The 17,877-nt window shown below is 41.6% G+C and overlaps 1 protein-coding gene across 2 annotated transcripts in view; it reads left to right on the plus strand.

The window, feature by feature from the left end:
- The window catches only part of ANO3 (anoctamin 3), a 745,314-nt gene that overhangs the window by 498,444 nt on the left and 228,993 nt on the right, over nt 1–17,877 (plus strand). For both annotated transcript variants that reach the window (XM_069740331.1, XM_069740330.1), the window contains one exon: nt 5,232–5,363. In XM_069740331.1, the coding sequence (XP_069596432.1) occupies nt 5,232–5,363 (132 nt within the window). The remainder of the gene's footprint in view (nt 1–5,231; nt 5,364–17,877) is intronic.

Here is a 17,877-nt window from a genome sequence, read left to right on the forward strand (position 1 = left end):
GTTGTTCACCTACCTGACTGTGGAGGTTTGAATCCTAAGCTGTCGACATGGGTCCTCTGTGACATCTCAGCCCAAAAGGTGCGATGATGTCACTACAGCGCGCACTCTGTGCTGAACAGTGGAGAGGGTCAGAAGTCAAGAGATTACAGAGCGTGGAGCAGCAAGGGAACGGGGAGAGGTATTTGTTTGCTTATTTTTTCTGCATGGATCATTATATGGGGCCCATCATACTGTATGGAGCACTATATGGAGCCCATTATACTGTATGGAGCAATCCATGGAGCAATAGAGCAATCTATGTATGGAGCAATCTATGATGCAATAAAACTGTATGGAGCACTATATGGGGACCATTATACTGTATGGATGACTAGGTGGTGCCCATAATGTTTGGTGGGGGACTATGTGGTCATAATACTGTATGGAAGACTGTGTGGTGTCCATAATACTGTATGGAGCACTATATGGGGACCATTATACTGTATGGATGACTAGGTGGTGCCCATAATGTTTGGTGGGGGACTATGTGGTCAAAATACTGTATGGAAGACTATGTGGTGTCCATAATACTGTATGGAGCACTATATGGGGTCCATTAAACTGTATGGAGCACTACACAGGGCCCTATATACTGTATTTTGTTTATTATTTTTAACATTAGATCTTTTTACTATTGATGCTGCATAGGCAGCATCAATAGTAAAAAGTTGGTCACACAGGGTTAATAGCAGCGTTAACGTAGTGCGTTACACCGCGGCATAACACGGTCCGTTAATGCTGCCATTAACCTTGTGTGAGCGCTGACTGGGGGGGGAGTATGGAGCAGGCACTGACTGTGGAGAGAAAGGTGCGGCCATTTTGCCGCTGGACTGTGCCCGTCGCTGATTGGTCATGGCTGTTTTGCTGCGACCAATCGATGACTTTGGATTTCCATTACAGACAGACAGACAGACAGACAGAAAGATGGAAGTGACCCTTAGACAATTATATAGTAGATTTCTATGGAAAATGTTGAAAATGAAAATTGATTTTTGATAAATGGAATATTCAAGGAACTTTTAAGTGTTTTTTTCTAAATTTTATGATACTTTGCAGTAAGATGGGATGGCTGCATTTTGGCATTATTCATACAAAGGTATAGCAAAGTTTGAAACTTGAAAACTTGGTCTACTTTTTTCACTGCCCACCAACAGTCTCAACACAGTTTGATGCCCTTTCTAAAAGTTATGATGCCCCATACCCATGGACTCAGTATGTTGCTGCCACACCCCAACGAACAGACAAGTATTCCACTTGCCTGTCTCATCCCTAATTTTCCATTGAGCTGCTTGCTGCTGGCCAGTCATGTGGCCTGAGAATGTCACGTGATCTGAAGGTTCTTCCACATCCTTCAATTTCTACCCAGATTTAATGGTAAAGTAGGGATCTGGTGGCTCCCTGCTCCACCATTGTATTCAACTGTATCTGTAACCCATGAACACAGATATACTGTAGTTGACGTTGAGATATACCTGTTAAAATCCCATGATAGCGGGTTAGCTCACAAAATTTGGTAGTGTCCCGCTGTATCAGGGATGGTTGGTAACTAGGATGAATTTGTGCTTCATGATGGATATATATGTCATAGCCTTTGATTGACAGCCGGCTCTGTAGTGTTTCAGTGCAGAGCTGGCTATCAGTCAGTGCTAGGGCGTGCTTACAGTCACCGCCCTCAGTCCTGTGAGCAGTGAGTGTAGTTGCTCTGGGCACACCTCCATAACAGAAAGCCGGAGGCTCCCAGAAGAAATAATGGTCATTTTCTCACAAGTTCATCACTGCAGCCGGGCATCTTCATAACACTATTAGCTTGCAGATTAACCCTATATCTGCAGGTCAATAGCAATATTGGATATGACACGTTCCCTTTAAGCTATAAAATAATTTGCAACAAGGTTTAACGGTTCGGTAAATATTTTGGACTGTTATCAAGTACAGTTAAAAGTATCACAGTATCTTGTAGACTGCAGAATGAGTTTTTGGTGTAGTCTTGTTCTTGAGCTCTTCTGATGGCTCATTTTTGTAACCTTTCTTATGACAAATACGTATAGTAGGGAAAAGGTATAAATCATATAGAAAAAACCCTAACGTTTAAAATGAATGTACTTTATTATTGGTTTTAATAATAAAGTACATTCATTTTAAACGTTAGGGTTTTTTCTATATGATTTATAACCTTTCTTATGAACAACATTCTGGGCTGATTTATGACCAAATCCAAGTTTTAACTGGTCATAAATTGGCTTAGATGATGGCTCAGGAGAAGAAAGCTAAATGTTACAGACCATGTAGTGTACTGGTGGTTTCACTGTCAACTTATTCGGTAGTTTGTTATGTACTATGATGCATAGAGATTGTTGAAATTATTTAAATAGTTCACATTTTTAATAAAAGCCAACTGTTAAAATTATTTCTATATAAAAATGACATGAGTTTAGGAGAATAAAATGCCTCAAAAGTGTCCACATCCTGGAAGAAATAGAATTCGCTAAAGTATACATTTACTATTATTATAAGTGTATTCATTGAAGAAAAGGATGAAAGCAGCACATCAAAATATCCAATATAAATTTGCTTTATTCTCGCAAATGTCAGATATGTGCTATGTTTCCGCTCATCGAGGGAGCCATTTTAAATCATGTCCACATGGGACTTTTTATGATATGTTGCTCCTTCTCAGATGCTGTTATTATGTTATAGTGTTGTATTTATTCTCCCAGAAAGACTCCAAATAGAACAAATGTAATGTTTATTTATATTAGTTAAAGATTTCTAGCAAATTATCTAAAAGGCAATAATTTTATATTAAGTTTGGAGCATTCTGAACTCTCTGACATAATAAAAATGCAACTAGCGTAGTTAATATTGGAAGACAATATTACATTGAAATGTAAAATTAAGGGACATCAACGCCATAACTGGCCATTGTCTCCCCTTATCAGTGTTGCAAGAAAATGAAACATATGCATACAAAAAAGGTTGTCTCATGGGGACACCGCTTCTCTTTTTGAGGACCCACTGGTGCTTAAGATCTGAAACACCATTGATCAATCTACTGCTACCAGTGGACTCATGTACTCCAAGGCGGGTCCGCTGAAGGAGAAACCAGTAAAGTATTCCCTATTCTGTGCGTATGTTTTAGTTGTGTCTCTGAACAATTATACTTATAGCACAACAGATTTGACATTTCTTCTTTGGCTACTGAAATTGAAAGTTTAGTCACAGCTCAGTGGTGTAGCGTGAGATGCCAGTGCTCTGTGAAGGGCAAGTATTGTACCTCCAAACCCAATAATAATGCCTCTTGAGTGAGACCTTCAAACATAATAATTCTACCTCCTCCCTGTACAAAATACTAAAGTTTTTACTCACTTAATCCAAAGCAACCAAGTCTTTTCTCTCCGGCACCCAGAGCAGGCCAGCACAGGCTGCCCAATGCATTTGAGTCCTTGCACCACCGCAGGCAGGACACATTATTCCTGTAGCCCAAAATACTACAGCAGCCTGCAGGCCACAGGATAGAGAGTGGTGGGGCAGGAAGCCGATAGTTCCCTGCTCTTCCACAAGATCCAACTGTATCAGCATTATCCAAGGAGAAAAAGGAAAATGCGGCACTCACCCAGGTAGATTGCGAATCAAAGTCCTTTATTTGTATCAGCATTATGTTTATACTGAAACTGTTCAAAATGGGGCTCACCCAGAGATTTTGGACACTTGGCCAGAGATTTGGAGCCTGAGCACTATTCCAGATCATTAATGCTTGCAATGCCATGTTTTCATGTGGGGTAAATTGTAGAAAAAAAAATGTTCTTTTGAAATTTTGCATTTTGAAAAATGTTGTACCACCTTCAGTGTTCTTTCACCCATTGTTAGGATTGTAGACTCCAATGTTTAAAAAAGCTGTCACTTTCACAGTGTAGAGGTACTACAAGTATCAGCACTTGGGTAAGCTATATATTTACCATTGAGACATCTTTGTAGTATTGTGAGTAACACCAAACATTGAAGATTTGTGAATAGTTTAAAGGTTAAATTCAAATATTCTAATGACGTAATTTTCTTGCATTCTGCATATGCTACTCGGCCTAAAACCTAACCGAAATCATCAATTAACATCATATACAAACCTCACACTTACTAAACTGTTCGTTAACATAAAACGCATAAAATTTAGCAAACTAGCATCTCGTAGATGTACGAATATATCTTCTTGGAAAGTCATGGCTCCAACTGAAGTCCTGCAAAAAGTTTAAGAATTTGTAAAAGATTTTCTTCGGCCTGTCATGCTATGTCACTCTCTTTCTGCATCTTTCTAAAAAAAGAAACAGAGCGCTAGTATGCTAACATATTATTACAAACATCATGTATATCAGATATTGATATAGTCAGGTTCTATCACTTTTTACAACAGGGATTAATGGAAACTATTTAATACCTCCTTGATATAGTAACATAGTTATTAAGGTTGAAGGAAGACTTTAAGTGCATCTAGTTCAACCCATAGCCTAACCTAACATGCCCTAACATGTTGATCCAGAGGAAGGCAAAAAAAAACCATGTGGCAAAGAGTAAGCTCCACATTGGGGAAAAAAATTCCTTCCCGACTCCACATACGGCAATCAGACTAGTTCCCTGGATCAACGTCCTATCAAGGAATCTAGTATATATACCCTGCAACATTATACTTTTCAAGATATGACATCTGATTATGCCTGCCAAGCGTACCTGGTAGACTATGGTGCATTATAGCCCGGTGTAGAGATATCAACGAGCGGCATATGCAGGATCCTTGTGTTATGGACCTAAAATATGTGGCTAAACCTTGGACTTATACAACGCAGCTGGGCAAAAGTTGTGTCTACAATTAGCTCAGTGATGGTTCGGAACATTGACTAATTCACCAAATAGGCTAGTCATATATATTATGAGGGAATTTAGAATTCAGATGGAGCATATGATTTTCTTTTAACATATTTGTCAAATTGATTACCATTTTCAATTGAACAGAATTTTGACTTCACAGGAATAATAATGGGAGGTAGACTCTACCAGCGGCTATAACCAGTGGTATAAATTCACTTAACATTGGTTTCAGAAGACGGGTGAAGTAGTATCTCATCTACTGCAAGTTCCTAAGATTCTCTCAGCAAAGTCAAATGTGATAAAGTTCATGGCTGTAAAACATTTCTTTCTTTTAGTTTGCAGAGGAATATGAGGCAACTGAAAAGCTGGCTACCTAGAAACCCAATGAAGCTCGACAAAGAGGCCCTTCCGGATCTAGAAGAGACAGATTGTTACACGGCTCCATTCAGCCGAGCTCGCATGCACCAGTAAGTGAATTTCAGCAAAGGTTTTATGTTTAATTATACAGCTAAAGCTTCTTCATCATACTGGACTAAGGAACTTTGTACATTTCTTGTAGAGGTATTTATTTGAAAATGTATGCCCCAGTACCAAACCGTTATATATGTGTCCTTCCTATATGCATCCTACATTAAGGGGGGTTTCCAACCTCATGAAGTAATGGTATATCACTAAGATCATAAAGTGACAGTATAACAATAAGATATAGTTTCACTTTATGACAAAGTTTCCCCTGACGAAGGATTTTCAGTCCGAAACGCGCGTTGGGCTGTGCGCGTTGTCCGTGACTCCACCTGACCAGATGTTAAAGGTATATTGCCCAAAAAGTGCTTTTATATATCTGTGGGTATTTTTGTTTGCAATGTTCCACCCTCACTATCCTATATGGATTCATGTTAATGGTTTAGTCCTTTCCACCATTTTGTTTTTTCACTATTAGTTAAGTCTCATTATTGTCTCTCCTTTTATATAAATGAATATTATGCACCTTTTTGCACTTTATATTGCGCTGATATTTGTATTTAATTTTATTTGACATTCACCATTTTTTTGCATTCTTCTGAGTGTATGCATCCAATTCCCCAAGCATATATATTTCGGGGCCTTAACATTGATGCAAATTATATTATCCTCTGATCCGGTTTTTATTTTTAAGTTTTTTAACTTGTGTATAATTGATGTATATTTTTGCTGAAGTATTTGTCCTGATGCGTGAACACATTTTTTCTTATAATTTGTATCACTGTTTGCCAATGTATATTTAATAAAGGCAATTTTATATTAATTGTTTGTCTGATACTTAAGTCCATTTTTTGGTTTGGAGTTGCTTCTGTTTTTGCTTCTTGAGAGGTTATCACTCCTTGTCACTAACACTTCTTGGCTATTATTATGTGTTATTGAGATACATTTATATATATATATATATATATATATATATATATATATATATATATATAAACATATACATGCACATGTGTGTACATATTTATATTTTTAAGATTTATTTTATGTATATCCATTTAGTGCTGTTTTACAGATAATATCAGGTAGTCTATCCCCAATGCTTCTCCTAGAGAATAGTTACAAATAATGTACTAGGACCATTTTTTGTGGCGCTATAACAGGCACATATAATACCATACAATAAGTCTCAACATATGGAACTGTACCCCCATAGGATGTCATGGGAGTGGATTCCCACTATATTGGAGTCCCATGCACACAAACAATATGTAAAAATGGTGCATGCACAAAGCATGAAAGAGAGAAGATGACACAATGATAGTTGTGTCACAGGTCTAAAGAGTAGCGATAATATAGCCCAGACATACAACCTGGCAGAGAATCACCCGGCATAGCATGAGGACCTAAGAAGGCTGTATACGCCTATGGGCTGTCAGTCATAGAAGCCATAGTACCAGTTCTAAGAAATAAACAGGGCTAGATCTGCCCAAGATCAAGAGCAAAAAAGAGGGGTGAGGCAAGAGCAGAGCATTTAACACAGTGCGTAGAACCACACGGAGAAGGCGTGCGAGTTACCGGTGTGACATGGTGCATGGTACAGATAATAGAACTTAGATCCCCACCAATCTGCAGGGTATTTCAGCCACTATCACTTATTAAATATGCAGGATATGTCTCTAACGTTTGCGGCTGCTTGCAGAGTTTATTCTCCATAGATCTCACAACGCCCACAGTAAGCTGTTCTCATTTCACACAGTGTATTTAGCAGGATGACATTACCATTAGGTATTTATATCCAAGCACAGATTTTATACTTGTGTTGTTATGAAACATGAGAAAGTTTTTTGGAAACATCGGAATAAGCTGAATATTTTATTTTTATTAAATTATATTATCATTTTGGTTCCCAGATAGGGTGAACTCTAAGGTGAAAGTTGTATGAAAGATTTCGTTTAATTTATGCTTCTGTTCTTAGTGTCAGGAAGCAGTAAGATAATCAGAAGCTCATCTTATTCTTTCCACAGAATCACCTGTTTTGTACAAATCTGAATTTTTGTCTCTTTGCTAGTTAGAAATAGATGGTGGCCCAATTCTAACGCATCGCGTATTCTAGAATATGCATGTCCACGTGGTATATTGCACAGCCCACGTAGTATATTGCCCAGCCACGTAGTATATTGCCCAGCCACGTAGTATATTGCCCAGCCACGTAGTATATTGCCCAGCCACATAGTATATTGCCCAGTCACATACTATATTGCCCAGTCATGTAGTATATTGCCCACCCACATAGTATATTGCCCAGCCATGTAGTACATTGCCCAGTCACGTAGTATATTGCCCAGCCACGTAGTATATTGCCCAGTCACGTACTATATTGCCCAGTCACGTACTATATTGCCCAGCCACATAGTATATTGCCCAGCCACATAGTATATTGCCCAGTCACATACTATATTGCCCAGTCATGTAGTATATTGCCCACCCACATAGTATATTGCCCAGCCATGTAGTATATTGCCCAGTCACGTAGTATATTGCCCAGCCACGTAGTATATTGCCCAGTCACGTACTATATTGCCCAGCCACGTACTATATTGCCCAGCCACATAATATATTGCCCAGTCACGTACTATATTACCCAGTCACGTACTATATTGCCCAGCCACATAGTATATTGCCCAGTCACGTAGTATATTGCCCAGCCACATAGTATATTGCCCAGTCACGTAGTATATTGCCCAGTCACGTAGTATATTGCCCTGTCACGTAGTATATTGCACAGCCCGTGTAGTATATTGCACAGCCCACATAGTATATTGCACAGCCCGCATAGTATATTGCACAGCCCGCATAGTATATTGCCCAGCGCACGTAGTATATTGCACAGCACGCATAGTATATTGCCCAGCCTGCATAGTATATTGCACAGCCCACGTAGTATATTGCCCAGTCAAGTAGAATATTGCCCAGCCACGTAGTATATTGCCCAGCCCACGTAGTATATTGCACAGCCCGCGTAGTATATTGCCCAGCCCGCGTAGTATATTGCACAGCCCGCGTAGTATATTGCCCAGCCTGCGTAGTATATTGCCCAGCGCGCGTAGTATATTGCACAGCCCGCGTAGTACATTGCCCAGCCCGCGTAGCATATTGCCCAACCCGCATAGTATATTGCACAGCCCGCGTAGTATATTGCCCAGGCCGCGTAGTATATTGCACAGCACGCGTAGTATATTGCCCAGCACGCGTAGTATATTGCCCAGCCCACGTAGTATATTGCCCAGCCCACGTAGTATATTGCACAGCCCGCGTAGTATATTGCCCAGCCCGCGTAGTATATTGCACAGCCCGCGTAGTATATTGCCCAGCCTGCGTAGTATATTGCCCAGCGCGCGTAGTATATTGCACAGCCCGCGTAGTACATTGCCCAGCCCGCGTAGTATATTGCCCAACCCGCATAGTATATTGCACAGCCCGCGTAGTATATTGCCCAGCCCGCGTAGTATATTGCACAGCACGCGTAGTATATTGCCCAGCCCACGTAGTATATTGCACAGCCCCCGTAGTATATTGCCCAGCCCGCGTAGTATATTGCCCAGCGCGCATAGTATATTGCACAGCCCACATGGTATGTTGTCCAGCCTGCGTAATATATTGCACAGCCCACGTAGTATATAGCAATGTGGGCATCATATCCCTGTTAAAAAAAAGAATAAAATAAAAAATAGTTATACACTCATCTTTTGTTGGCCCCTGGATCCAGGAAGCGTTTACCGACGCTCCTCGCGCACTCCGGTCTCAAGAGTGCATTGCGGTCTCACAAGATGATGACGTAGCGCTACATCATCATCTCGCGAGATCGCAATGCATGGACCGGTCACCGAAGCGTCGCGAGGATTGGGAAAGGCGCCGGAAGTTGAGTATATGATGATTTTTTTTTGTTTTTGGTATTTTTAACATTAGATCTTTTTACTATTGATGCTGGCAGCATCAATCTTCCATATCACTCGGCATCCAGGAGAATAATTCTTCAGTGCAACTTCTATAGAACAAACAGATACCAAAACATAGTATAAAACAGTAAGGATTGATTTATTACCTCCAGAGTATGTTACTGTGAAGATCTGAAGTTGTGGGTTATAGTAATCACCTAGGCAGGTTAATGATGCAACAATTTTTTTATTCCATACATCCATGGTTTTACAAAAAATCCAGGTAGAAGGCCAAAATACAATGTCCCCAGTCCATAAAATCCCATCCCCGGGACCGATAGTCCCACTGCCCCTGTACCATGCAATATTCACTGTCTCCCAACTGTTGGTTGGCCCACAGATTTCGTATCTCCCAACAGTATAGTCTGTAGTCACAGTCCAGGCTCCTCCAAATGTAAGGTAACACAACCAAGGCCCATGTTTCCAGCAGCAACAGTTCCAGTTAAGAAAGTTAATGAAATCTAGATGACGGTTCCCTCAACATTAAGACGTGTGTCCAGCTCAGTCGGCAACCGATCTCCAAAACTTCATCTACCATCCATCCATCCTCTTGCTCCAGGACCTCATCCTCTGTCCTAACCCTTCAACTTCACGCTTCCAACTCCTGACTAAACATGTGGTGTCTTTTTCTCCCTCCCCCTTAACCCCTTTACCCCCAAGGGTGGTTTGCACGTTAATGACCGGGCCAAATTTTACAATTCTGACCACTGTCCCTTTATGAGGTTATAACTCTGGAACGCTTCAACGGATCCCAGTGAATCTGACATTGTTTTCTCGTGACATATTGTACTTCATGACAATGGTAAAAATTCTTTGATAGTACCAGCGTTTATTTGTGAAAAAAACGGAAATTTGGCGAAAATTATGAAAATTTCGCAATTTTCCAACTTTGAATTTTTATGCAATTAAATCACAGAGATATGTCACACAAAATACTTAATAAGTAACATTTCCCACATGTCTACTTTACATCAGCACAATTTTGGAACCAAAATTTTTTTTTGTTAGGGAGTTATAAGGGTGAAAAGTTGACCAGCAATTTCTCATTTCTACAACACCATTTTTTTTTAGGGACCACATCTCATTTGAAGTCATTTTGAGGGGTCTATATGATAGAAAATACCCAAGTGTGACACCATTCTAAAAACTACACCCCTCAAGGTGCTCAAAACCACATACAAGAAGTTTATTAACCCTTCTGGTGCTTCACAGGAATTTTTTGAATGTTTAAATAAAAATGAACATTTAACTTTTTTTCACAAAAAATTTAATTCAGCTCCAATTTGTTTTATTTTACCAAGGGTAACAGGAGAAAGTGAACCCCAAACATTATTGTACAATTTGTCCTGAGTACGCCAATACCCCACATGTGGGGGTAAACCACTGTTTGGGCGCATGGCACAGCTCGGAAGCGAAGGAGCGCCATTTGACTGTTCAATGCAAAATTGACTGGAATTGAGATGGGACGCCATGTTTCGTTTGGAGAGCCCCTGATGTGCCTAAACATTGAAACCCCCCACAAGTGACACCATTTTGGAAAGTAGACCCCTAAGGAACTTATCTAGAGGTGTGGTGAGCTCTTTGACCCACCAAGTGCTTCACAGAAGTTTATAATGTAGAACCGTAAAAATAAAAAATCATATTTTTTCACAAAAATTATCTTTTCGCCCCCAATATTTTATTTTTCCAAGGGTAAGAGAAGAAATTTGACCCCAAAAGTTGTTGTACAATTTGTCCTGAGTACGCTGATACCCCATATGTGGGGGTAAACCACTGTTTGGGCGGATGGGAGAGCTCGGAAGGGAAGGAGCGCCGTTTGACTTTTCAATGCAAAATTGACAGGAATTGAGATGGGACGCCATGTTGCGTTTGGAGAGCCACTGATGTGCCTAAACATTGAAACCCCCCACAAGTGACACCATTTTGGAAAGTAGACCCCCTAAGGAACTTATCTAGAGGTGTGGTGAGCACTTTGACCCACCCAGTGCTTCACAGAAGTTTATAATGCAGAACCGTAAAAATAAAAAATCATATTTTTTCACAAAAATTATCTTTTTGCCCCCAATTTTTTATTTTTCCAAGGGTAAGAGAAGAAATTGGACCCCAAAAGTTGTTGTACAATTTGTCCTGAGTACGCTGATACCCCATATGTGGGGGTAAACCACTGTTTGGGCGGATGGGAGAGCTCGGAAGGGAAGGAGCGCCGTTTGACTTTTCAATGCAAAATTGACAGGAATTGAGATGAGACACCATGTTGCGTTTGCAGAGCCCATAATGTACCTAAACAGTAGAAACCCCCCACAAGTGACACCATTTTGGAAAGTAGACCCCCTAAGAAACTTATCTAGATGTGTGGTGAGCGCTTTGACCCACCAAGGGCTTCACAGAAGTTTATAATGGAGAGCCGTAAAAATAAAACAAAAATTTTTTCCCACAAAAATTATTTTTTAGCCCCCAGTTTTGTATTTTCCCGAGGGTAACAGGAGAAATTGGACCCCAAAATGTGTGTCCAATTTGTCCTGAGTGCGCTGATACCCCATATGTGGGGGGGAACCACTGTTTGGGTGCATGGAAGGGCTCGGAAGGGAAGGAACTCCATTTGGAATGCAGACTTAGATGGAAAGGTCTGCAGGTGTCTCATTGCATTTGCAGAGCCCCTAATGTACCTAAACAGTAGAAACCCCCCACAAGTGACACCATTTTGGAAACTAGACCCCTAAGGAACTCATCTAGATGTGTTGTGAGAGCGTTGAACCCCCAAGTGTTTCACTACAGTTTGTAATGCAGAGCCGTGAAAATTAAAAAAAAAAATCTTTCCCCCCAAAATTATTTTTTAGCCCCCAGTTTTGTATTTTCCCGAGGGTAAGAGGAGAAATTCGACCCCAAAAGTTGTTGTCCAATTTGTCCTGAGTACGCTGATACCCCTAGCCCTAACCCTAGCCCTAACCCTAGCCCTAACCCTAGCCCTAACCCTAGACCTAACCCTAACCCTAGCCCTAACCCTAGCCCTAACCCTAGCTCTAACCCTAGCCCTAACCCTATCCCTAACCCTAGCCCTAACCCTAGCCCTAACCCTAGCCCTAACCCTAACCCTAGCCCTAACCCTAGCCCTAACCCTAGCCCTAGCCCTAATGGGAAAATGGAAATAAATACATTTTTTTAATTTTTCCCTAACTAAGGGGGTGATGAAGGGGGGTTTGATTTACTTTTATAGCGGGTTTTTTAGCGGATTTTTATGATTGGCAGCCGTCACACACTGGACATTTTGGTCCACAGAGTCATGTGAGGTCTTGTTTTTTGCGGGATGAGTTGACGTTTTTATTGGTAACATTTTCGGGCACGTGACATTTTTTGATAGCTTTTTATTCCGATTTTTGTGAGACAGAATGACCAAAAACCAGCTATTCATGAATTTCTTTTGGGGGAGGCGTTTATACCGTTCCGCGTTTGGTAAAATTGATAAAGCAGTTTTATTCTTCGGGTCAGTACGATTACAGCGACACCTCATTTATATCATTTTTTTATGTTTTGGCGCTTTTATACGATAAAAACTATTTTATAGAAAAAATAATTATTTTGGCATCGCTTTATTCTCAGGACTATAACTTTTTTATTTTTTTGCTGATGATGCTGTGTGGCGGCTCGTTTTTTGCGGGACAAGATGACGCTTTCAGCGGTACAATGGTTATTTATATCTGTCCTTTTGATCGCGTGTTATTCCACTTTTTGTTCGGCGGTATGATAATAAAGCGTCGTTTTTTGCCTCGTTTTTTTTTTCTTACGGTGTTTACTGAAGGGGTTAACTAGTGGGCCAGTTTTATAGGTTGGGCTGTTACGGATGCGGCGATGCTAAATATATGTACTTTTATAGTTTTTTTTTATTTATTTAGATAAAGAAATGTATTTATGGGAATAATATTTTTTTTTTTTCATTATTTAGGAATATTTTTTTTAATTTTTTTTACACATTTGGAATTTTTTTTTTAAACTTTTTCACTTTGTCCCAGGGGGGGACATCACGGATCGATGATCTGACAGTTTTGCAGATGACACAGGTATATACTATATACAGGAGGAGATGACATACAGGTATATACTATATACAGGAGGAGATGACACATACATATATACTATATACAGGGGAGATGACACACAGGTATACACAATATACAGGGGAGATGACATACAGGTACATATTATATACAGGGGAGATGACACACAGGTACATACTATATACAGGGGAGATGACACACAGGTATATACTATATACAGGAGGAGTTGACACACGTATATACTATATACAGGGGGAGATGACATACAGTCATGGCCAAAAGTATTCACACCCCAGCAATTCTGTCAGATAATACTCAGTTTCTTCCTGAAAATGATTGCAAACACAAATTCTTTGGTATTATTATCTTCATTTAATGTGTCTTAAGTGAAAAAAACACAAAAAGAATTGTCCTAGAGCCAAATTGGATATAATTCCACACCAAACATAAAAAAGGGGGTGGACAAAAGTATTCACACTGTTCGAAAAATCATGTGATGCTTCTCTAATTTGTGTAATTAACAGCACCTGTAACTTACCTGTGGCATCTAACAGGTGTTGACAATAACTAAATCACACTTGCAGCCAGTTGACATAGATTAAAGTTGACTCAACCTCTGTCCTGTGTCCTTGTGTGTACCAGATTGAGCATGGAGAAAAGAAAGAAGACCAAAGAACTGTCTGAGGACTTGAGAAACCAAATTGTGAGGAAGCATGAGCATTCTTAAGGCTACAAGTCCATCTCCAAAGACCTGAATGTTCCTGTGTCTACCGTGCGCAGTGTCATCAAGAAGTTTAAAGCCCATGGCACTGTGGCTAATTTCCCTAGATGTGGACGGAAAAGAAAAATTGACAAGAGATTTCAAGGCAAGATTGTGCGGATGTTGAGTAAAGAACCCCGACTAACATCCAAAGAAGTTCAAGCTGCCCTGCAGTCCAAGGGTACAACAGTGTCAACCCGTATTATCCGTCGGTATCTGAATTAAAAGGGACTGTATGGTAGGAGACTCAGGAAGACCCCACTTCTTACCCCGAGACATAAAAAAGCCAGGCTGGAGTTTGGCAAAACTTACCTGAAAAGGCCTAAAACGTTTTGGAAGAATGTTCTCTGGTCAGATGAGACAAAAGTAGAGCTTTTTGGGCAAAGGCATCAACATAGCGTTTACAGGAGAGAAAAAGAGGCATTCAAAGAAAAGAACACGGTCCCTACAGTCAAACATGGCGGAGGTTCCCTGATGTTTTGGGGTTGCTTTGCTGCCTCTGGCACTGGACTGCTTGACCGTGTGCATGGCATTATGAAGTCGGAAGACTACCAACAAATTTTGCCGCATAATGTAGGGCCCAGTGTGAGAAAGCTGGGTCTCCCTCAGAGGTCATGGGTCTTCCAGCAGGACAATGACCCAAAACACACTTCAAAAAGCACTAGAAAATGGTTTGAGAGAAAGCACTGGAGACTTCTAAGGTGGAAAGCAATGAGTCCAGACCTGAATCCCATAGAACACCTGGGGAGAGATCTAAAAATGGCAGTTTGGAGAAGGCACCCTTCAAATATCAGGGACCTGGAGCAGTTTGCCAAAGAAGAATGGTCTAAAATTCCAGCAGAGCATTGTAAGAAACTCATTGATGGATACCGGAAGCGGTTGGTCGCAGTTATTTTGGCTAAAGGTTGTGCAACCAAGTATTAGGCTGAGGGTGCCAATACTTTTGTCTGGCCCAGTTTTAGAGTTTTGTGTGAAATGATCAATGCCTTGCTTTTTGCTTCATTCTCTTTTGTGTTTTTTGATTTAAGACAAATGAAATGAAGATAATAATACCAAAGAATTTGTGTTTGCAATCATTTTCAGGAAGAGACTGAGTATTATCTGACAGAATTGCTGGGGTGTGAATACTTTTGGCCATGACTGTATATACTATATAAAAAAGGAGATGACACATAGGTATTTAGAGGAGGAGATGACATACTATATACAGGGGAGATTACATACAGGTATATACTTTATACAGGAGATAACATACAGGTATATACTATATATAGGAGGAGATGACATACCGGTATATAGTATATACAGAAGAGATGACATACAGGTATATACTATATACAGGAGATGACACATAGGTATATAAAATATACAGGAGGAGATGACATACAGCAGGTATATATTATTTACAGGGGAGATGACATACAGGTATATACTATATACAGGAGATGACATACAGGTGTATACTATATATAAGGGAGATGATAAACATGTATATACTGAGAGGAAAATGAGAGGTGTGAGGTGAAAATGAGGGGTGTGAGGTGAAAATGAAAAGGTGTGAGTGCAAAATAAGAGGAGTGAGGGAAAATAGTGGAGTGATCGGAAAATGACAGATGTGAGGTCGAAATGACAAGTGTTAGGGGGGAATGATAGGAGTGAGGAGGAAAATAGAGGAGTGAGGGGGAAAATGAGAGATGTGAGGGGGAAAATGAGAGGCGTGATGGGAAAATAAGAGAAGTGAGGTGCTATAACTAACCACAGATATTTACTATGCCCAGGCAACGCCGGGCTCTTCAGCTAGTGTATACATAAGATCCAACCTGCCCACCTTCCTCTGCTTGCTGTCATTGAATAGAAACATTGATTCCTGTAGATGAACAGATGAGCAAGCAAATCACTAATAAAACACCGCAAGCAAATATCTAATAAAATACAACAATATAGATGCAACCGATGCGCCGTGCTGGAAAAGTTGGCATCCCTTAGAGCTATGGACTCTGCGCTACGTCCATTCATTCTATAGTCTTTAGTAAGTGGTCAGCTCCTCACAACAGCGCTTTCAGAATTTTTAAAGGTCCATAAAAAAAGCACCCTTATGTATCATGCCGGACCCAGGGTTTCGCCCTTAGAGCTTTGTCAGTAAGCTAAACAAGGTGTGCTTTTATGGAGTTTTAACCCCTTCCCGACCTGTGACACAGCGTATGCGTCATGAAAGTCGGTGCCAATCCGACCTGTGACGCATATGCTGTGTCACAGAAAGATCGCGTCCCTGCAGATCGGGTGAAAGGGTTAACTCCCATTTCACCCGATCTGCAGGGACAGGGGGAGTGGTAGTTTAGCCCAGGGGGGGTGGCTTCACCCCCTCGTGGCTACGATCGCTCTGATTGGCTGTTGAAAGTGAAACTGCCAATCAGAGCGATTTGTAATATTTCACCTAAAAAAATGGTGAAATATTACAATCCAGCCATGGCCGATGCTGCAATATCATCGGCCATGGCTGGAAATACTAATGTGCCCCCACCCCACCCCACCGATCGCCCCCCCAGCCCCCCGATCTGTGGCCCGCTCCCCTCCGTCCTGTGCTCCGCTCCCCCGTCCTCCTGTCCGCTCCCCCCGTGCTCCAATCACACCCCCCCGTGCTCCAATCAAACCCCCCCGCACTCCGATCCCCCCCCGTGCTCCGATCCACCCCCCCTGCACACCGATCCACCCCCCCTGCACACCGATCCACCCGCCCGCACACCGATCACTCTCCCCCATGCTCCGATCCCTCCCCCCCCGTGCTCCGACGCCCCCCCGTGCCCTGATCTCCCCCCCCTGTGCCCTGATCTCCCCCCCTTATACTTACCGATCCTGGCGGGGTCCGTCCGTCTTCTTCCCCGGGCGCCCCCATGTTCCAAAATGGCGGGCGCATGCGCAGTGCGCCCGCCGAATCTGCCGGCCGGCAGATTCGTTCCAATGTGAATTTTGATCACTGTGATATAATCTATCACAGTGGTCAAAATAAAAAAACTGTAAATGACCCCCCCCATTTGTCCCCCATAGATAGGGACAATAATAAAATAAAGAATTTTTTTTTTTTTCACTAAGGTTGGAGTTAGAACTAGGGTTAGGGGTAGGGTTAGGGGTAGGGTTAGGGGTAGGGTTAGGGGTAGGGTTAGGGGTAGGGGTAGGGTTAGGGGTAGGGTTAGGGGTAGGGGTAGGGGTAGGGGTAGGGTTAGGGGTAGGGTTAGGGGTAGGGTTAGGGGTAGGGTTAGGGGTAGGGTTAGGGTTAGGGTTTCGGTATGTGCACACGTATTCTGGTCCTCTGCGGATTTTTCCGCAGCGGATTTGATAAATCCGCAGTGCTAAACCGCTGCGGATTCATGGCAGATTTACCGCGGTTTTTCTGCGCATTTCACTGCGGTTTTACAACTGCGATTTTCTATTGGAGCAGTTGTAAAACCGCTGTGGAATCCGCAGAAAGAAGTGACATGCTGCGGAATGTAAACCGCTGCGTTTCCGTGCAGTTTTTCCGCAGCATGTGTACAGCGATTTTTGTTTCCCATAGGTTTACATTGAAATGTAAACTCATGGGAAACTGCTGCGGATCCGCAGCGTTTTCCGAAGCGTGTGCACATACCTTTAGAATTAGGCTATGTGCACACGGTGCGGATTTGGCTGCGGATCCGCAGCGGATTGGCCGCTGCGGATCCGCAGCAGTGTTCCA

Source organism: Ranitomeya imitator, chromosome 9 (assembly GCF_032444005.1).
Source record: "Ranitomeya imitator isolate aRanImi1 chromosome 9, aRanImi1.pri, whole genome shotgun sequence".
Lineage (NCBI taxonomy): Eukaryota > Metazoa > Chordata > Amphibia > Anura > Dendrobatidae > Ranitomeya > Ranitomeya imitator.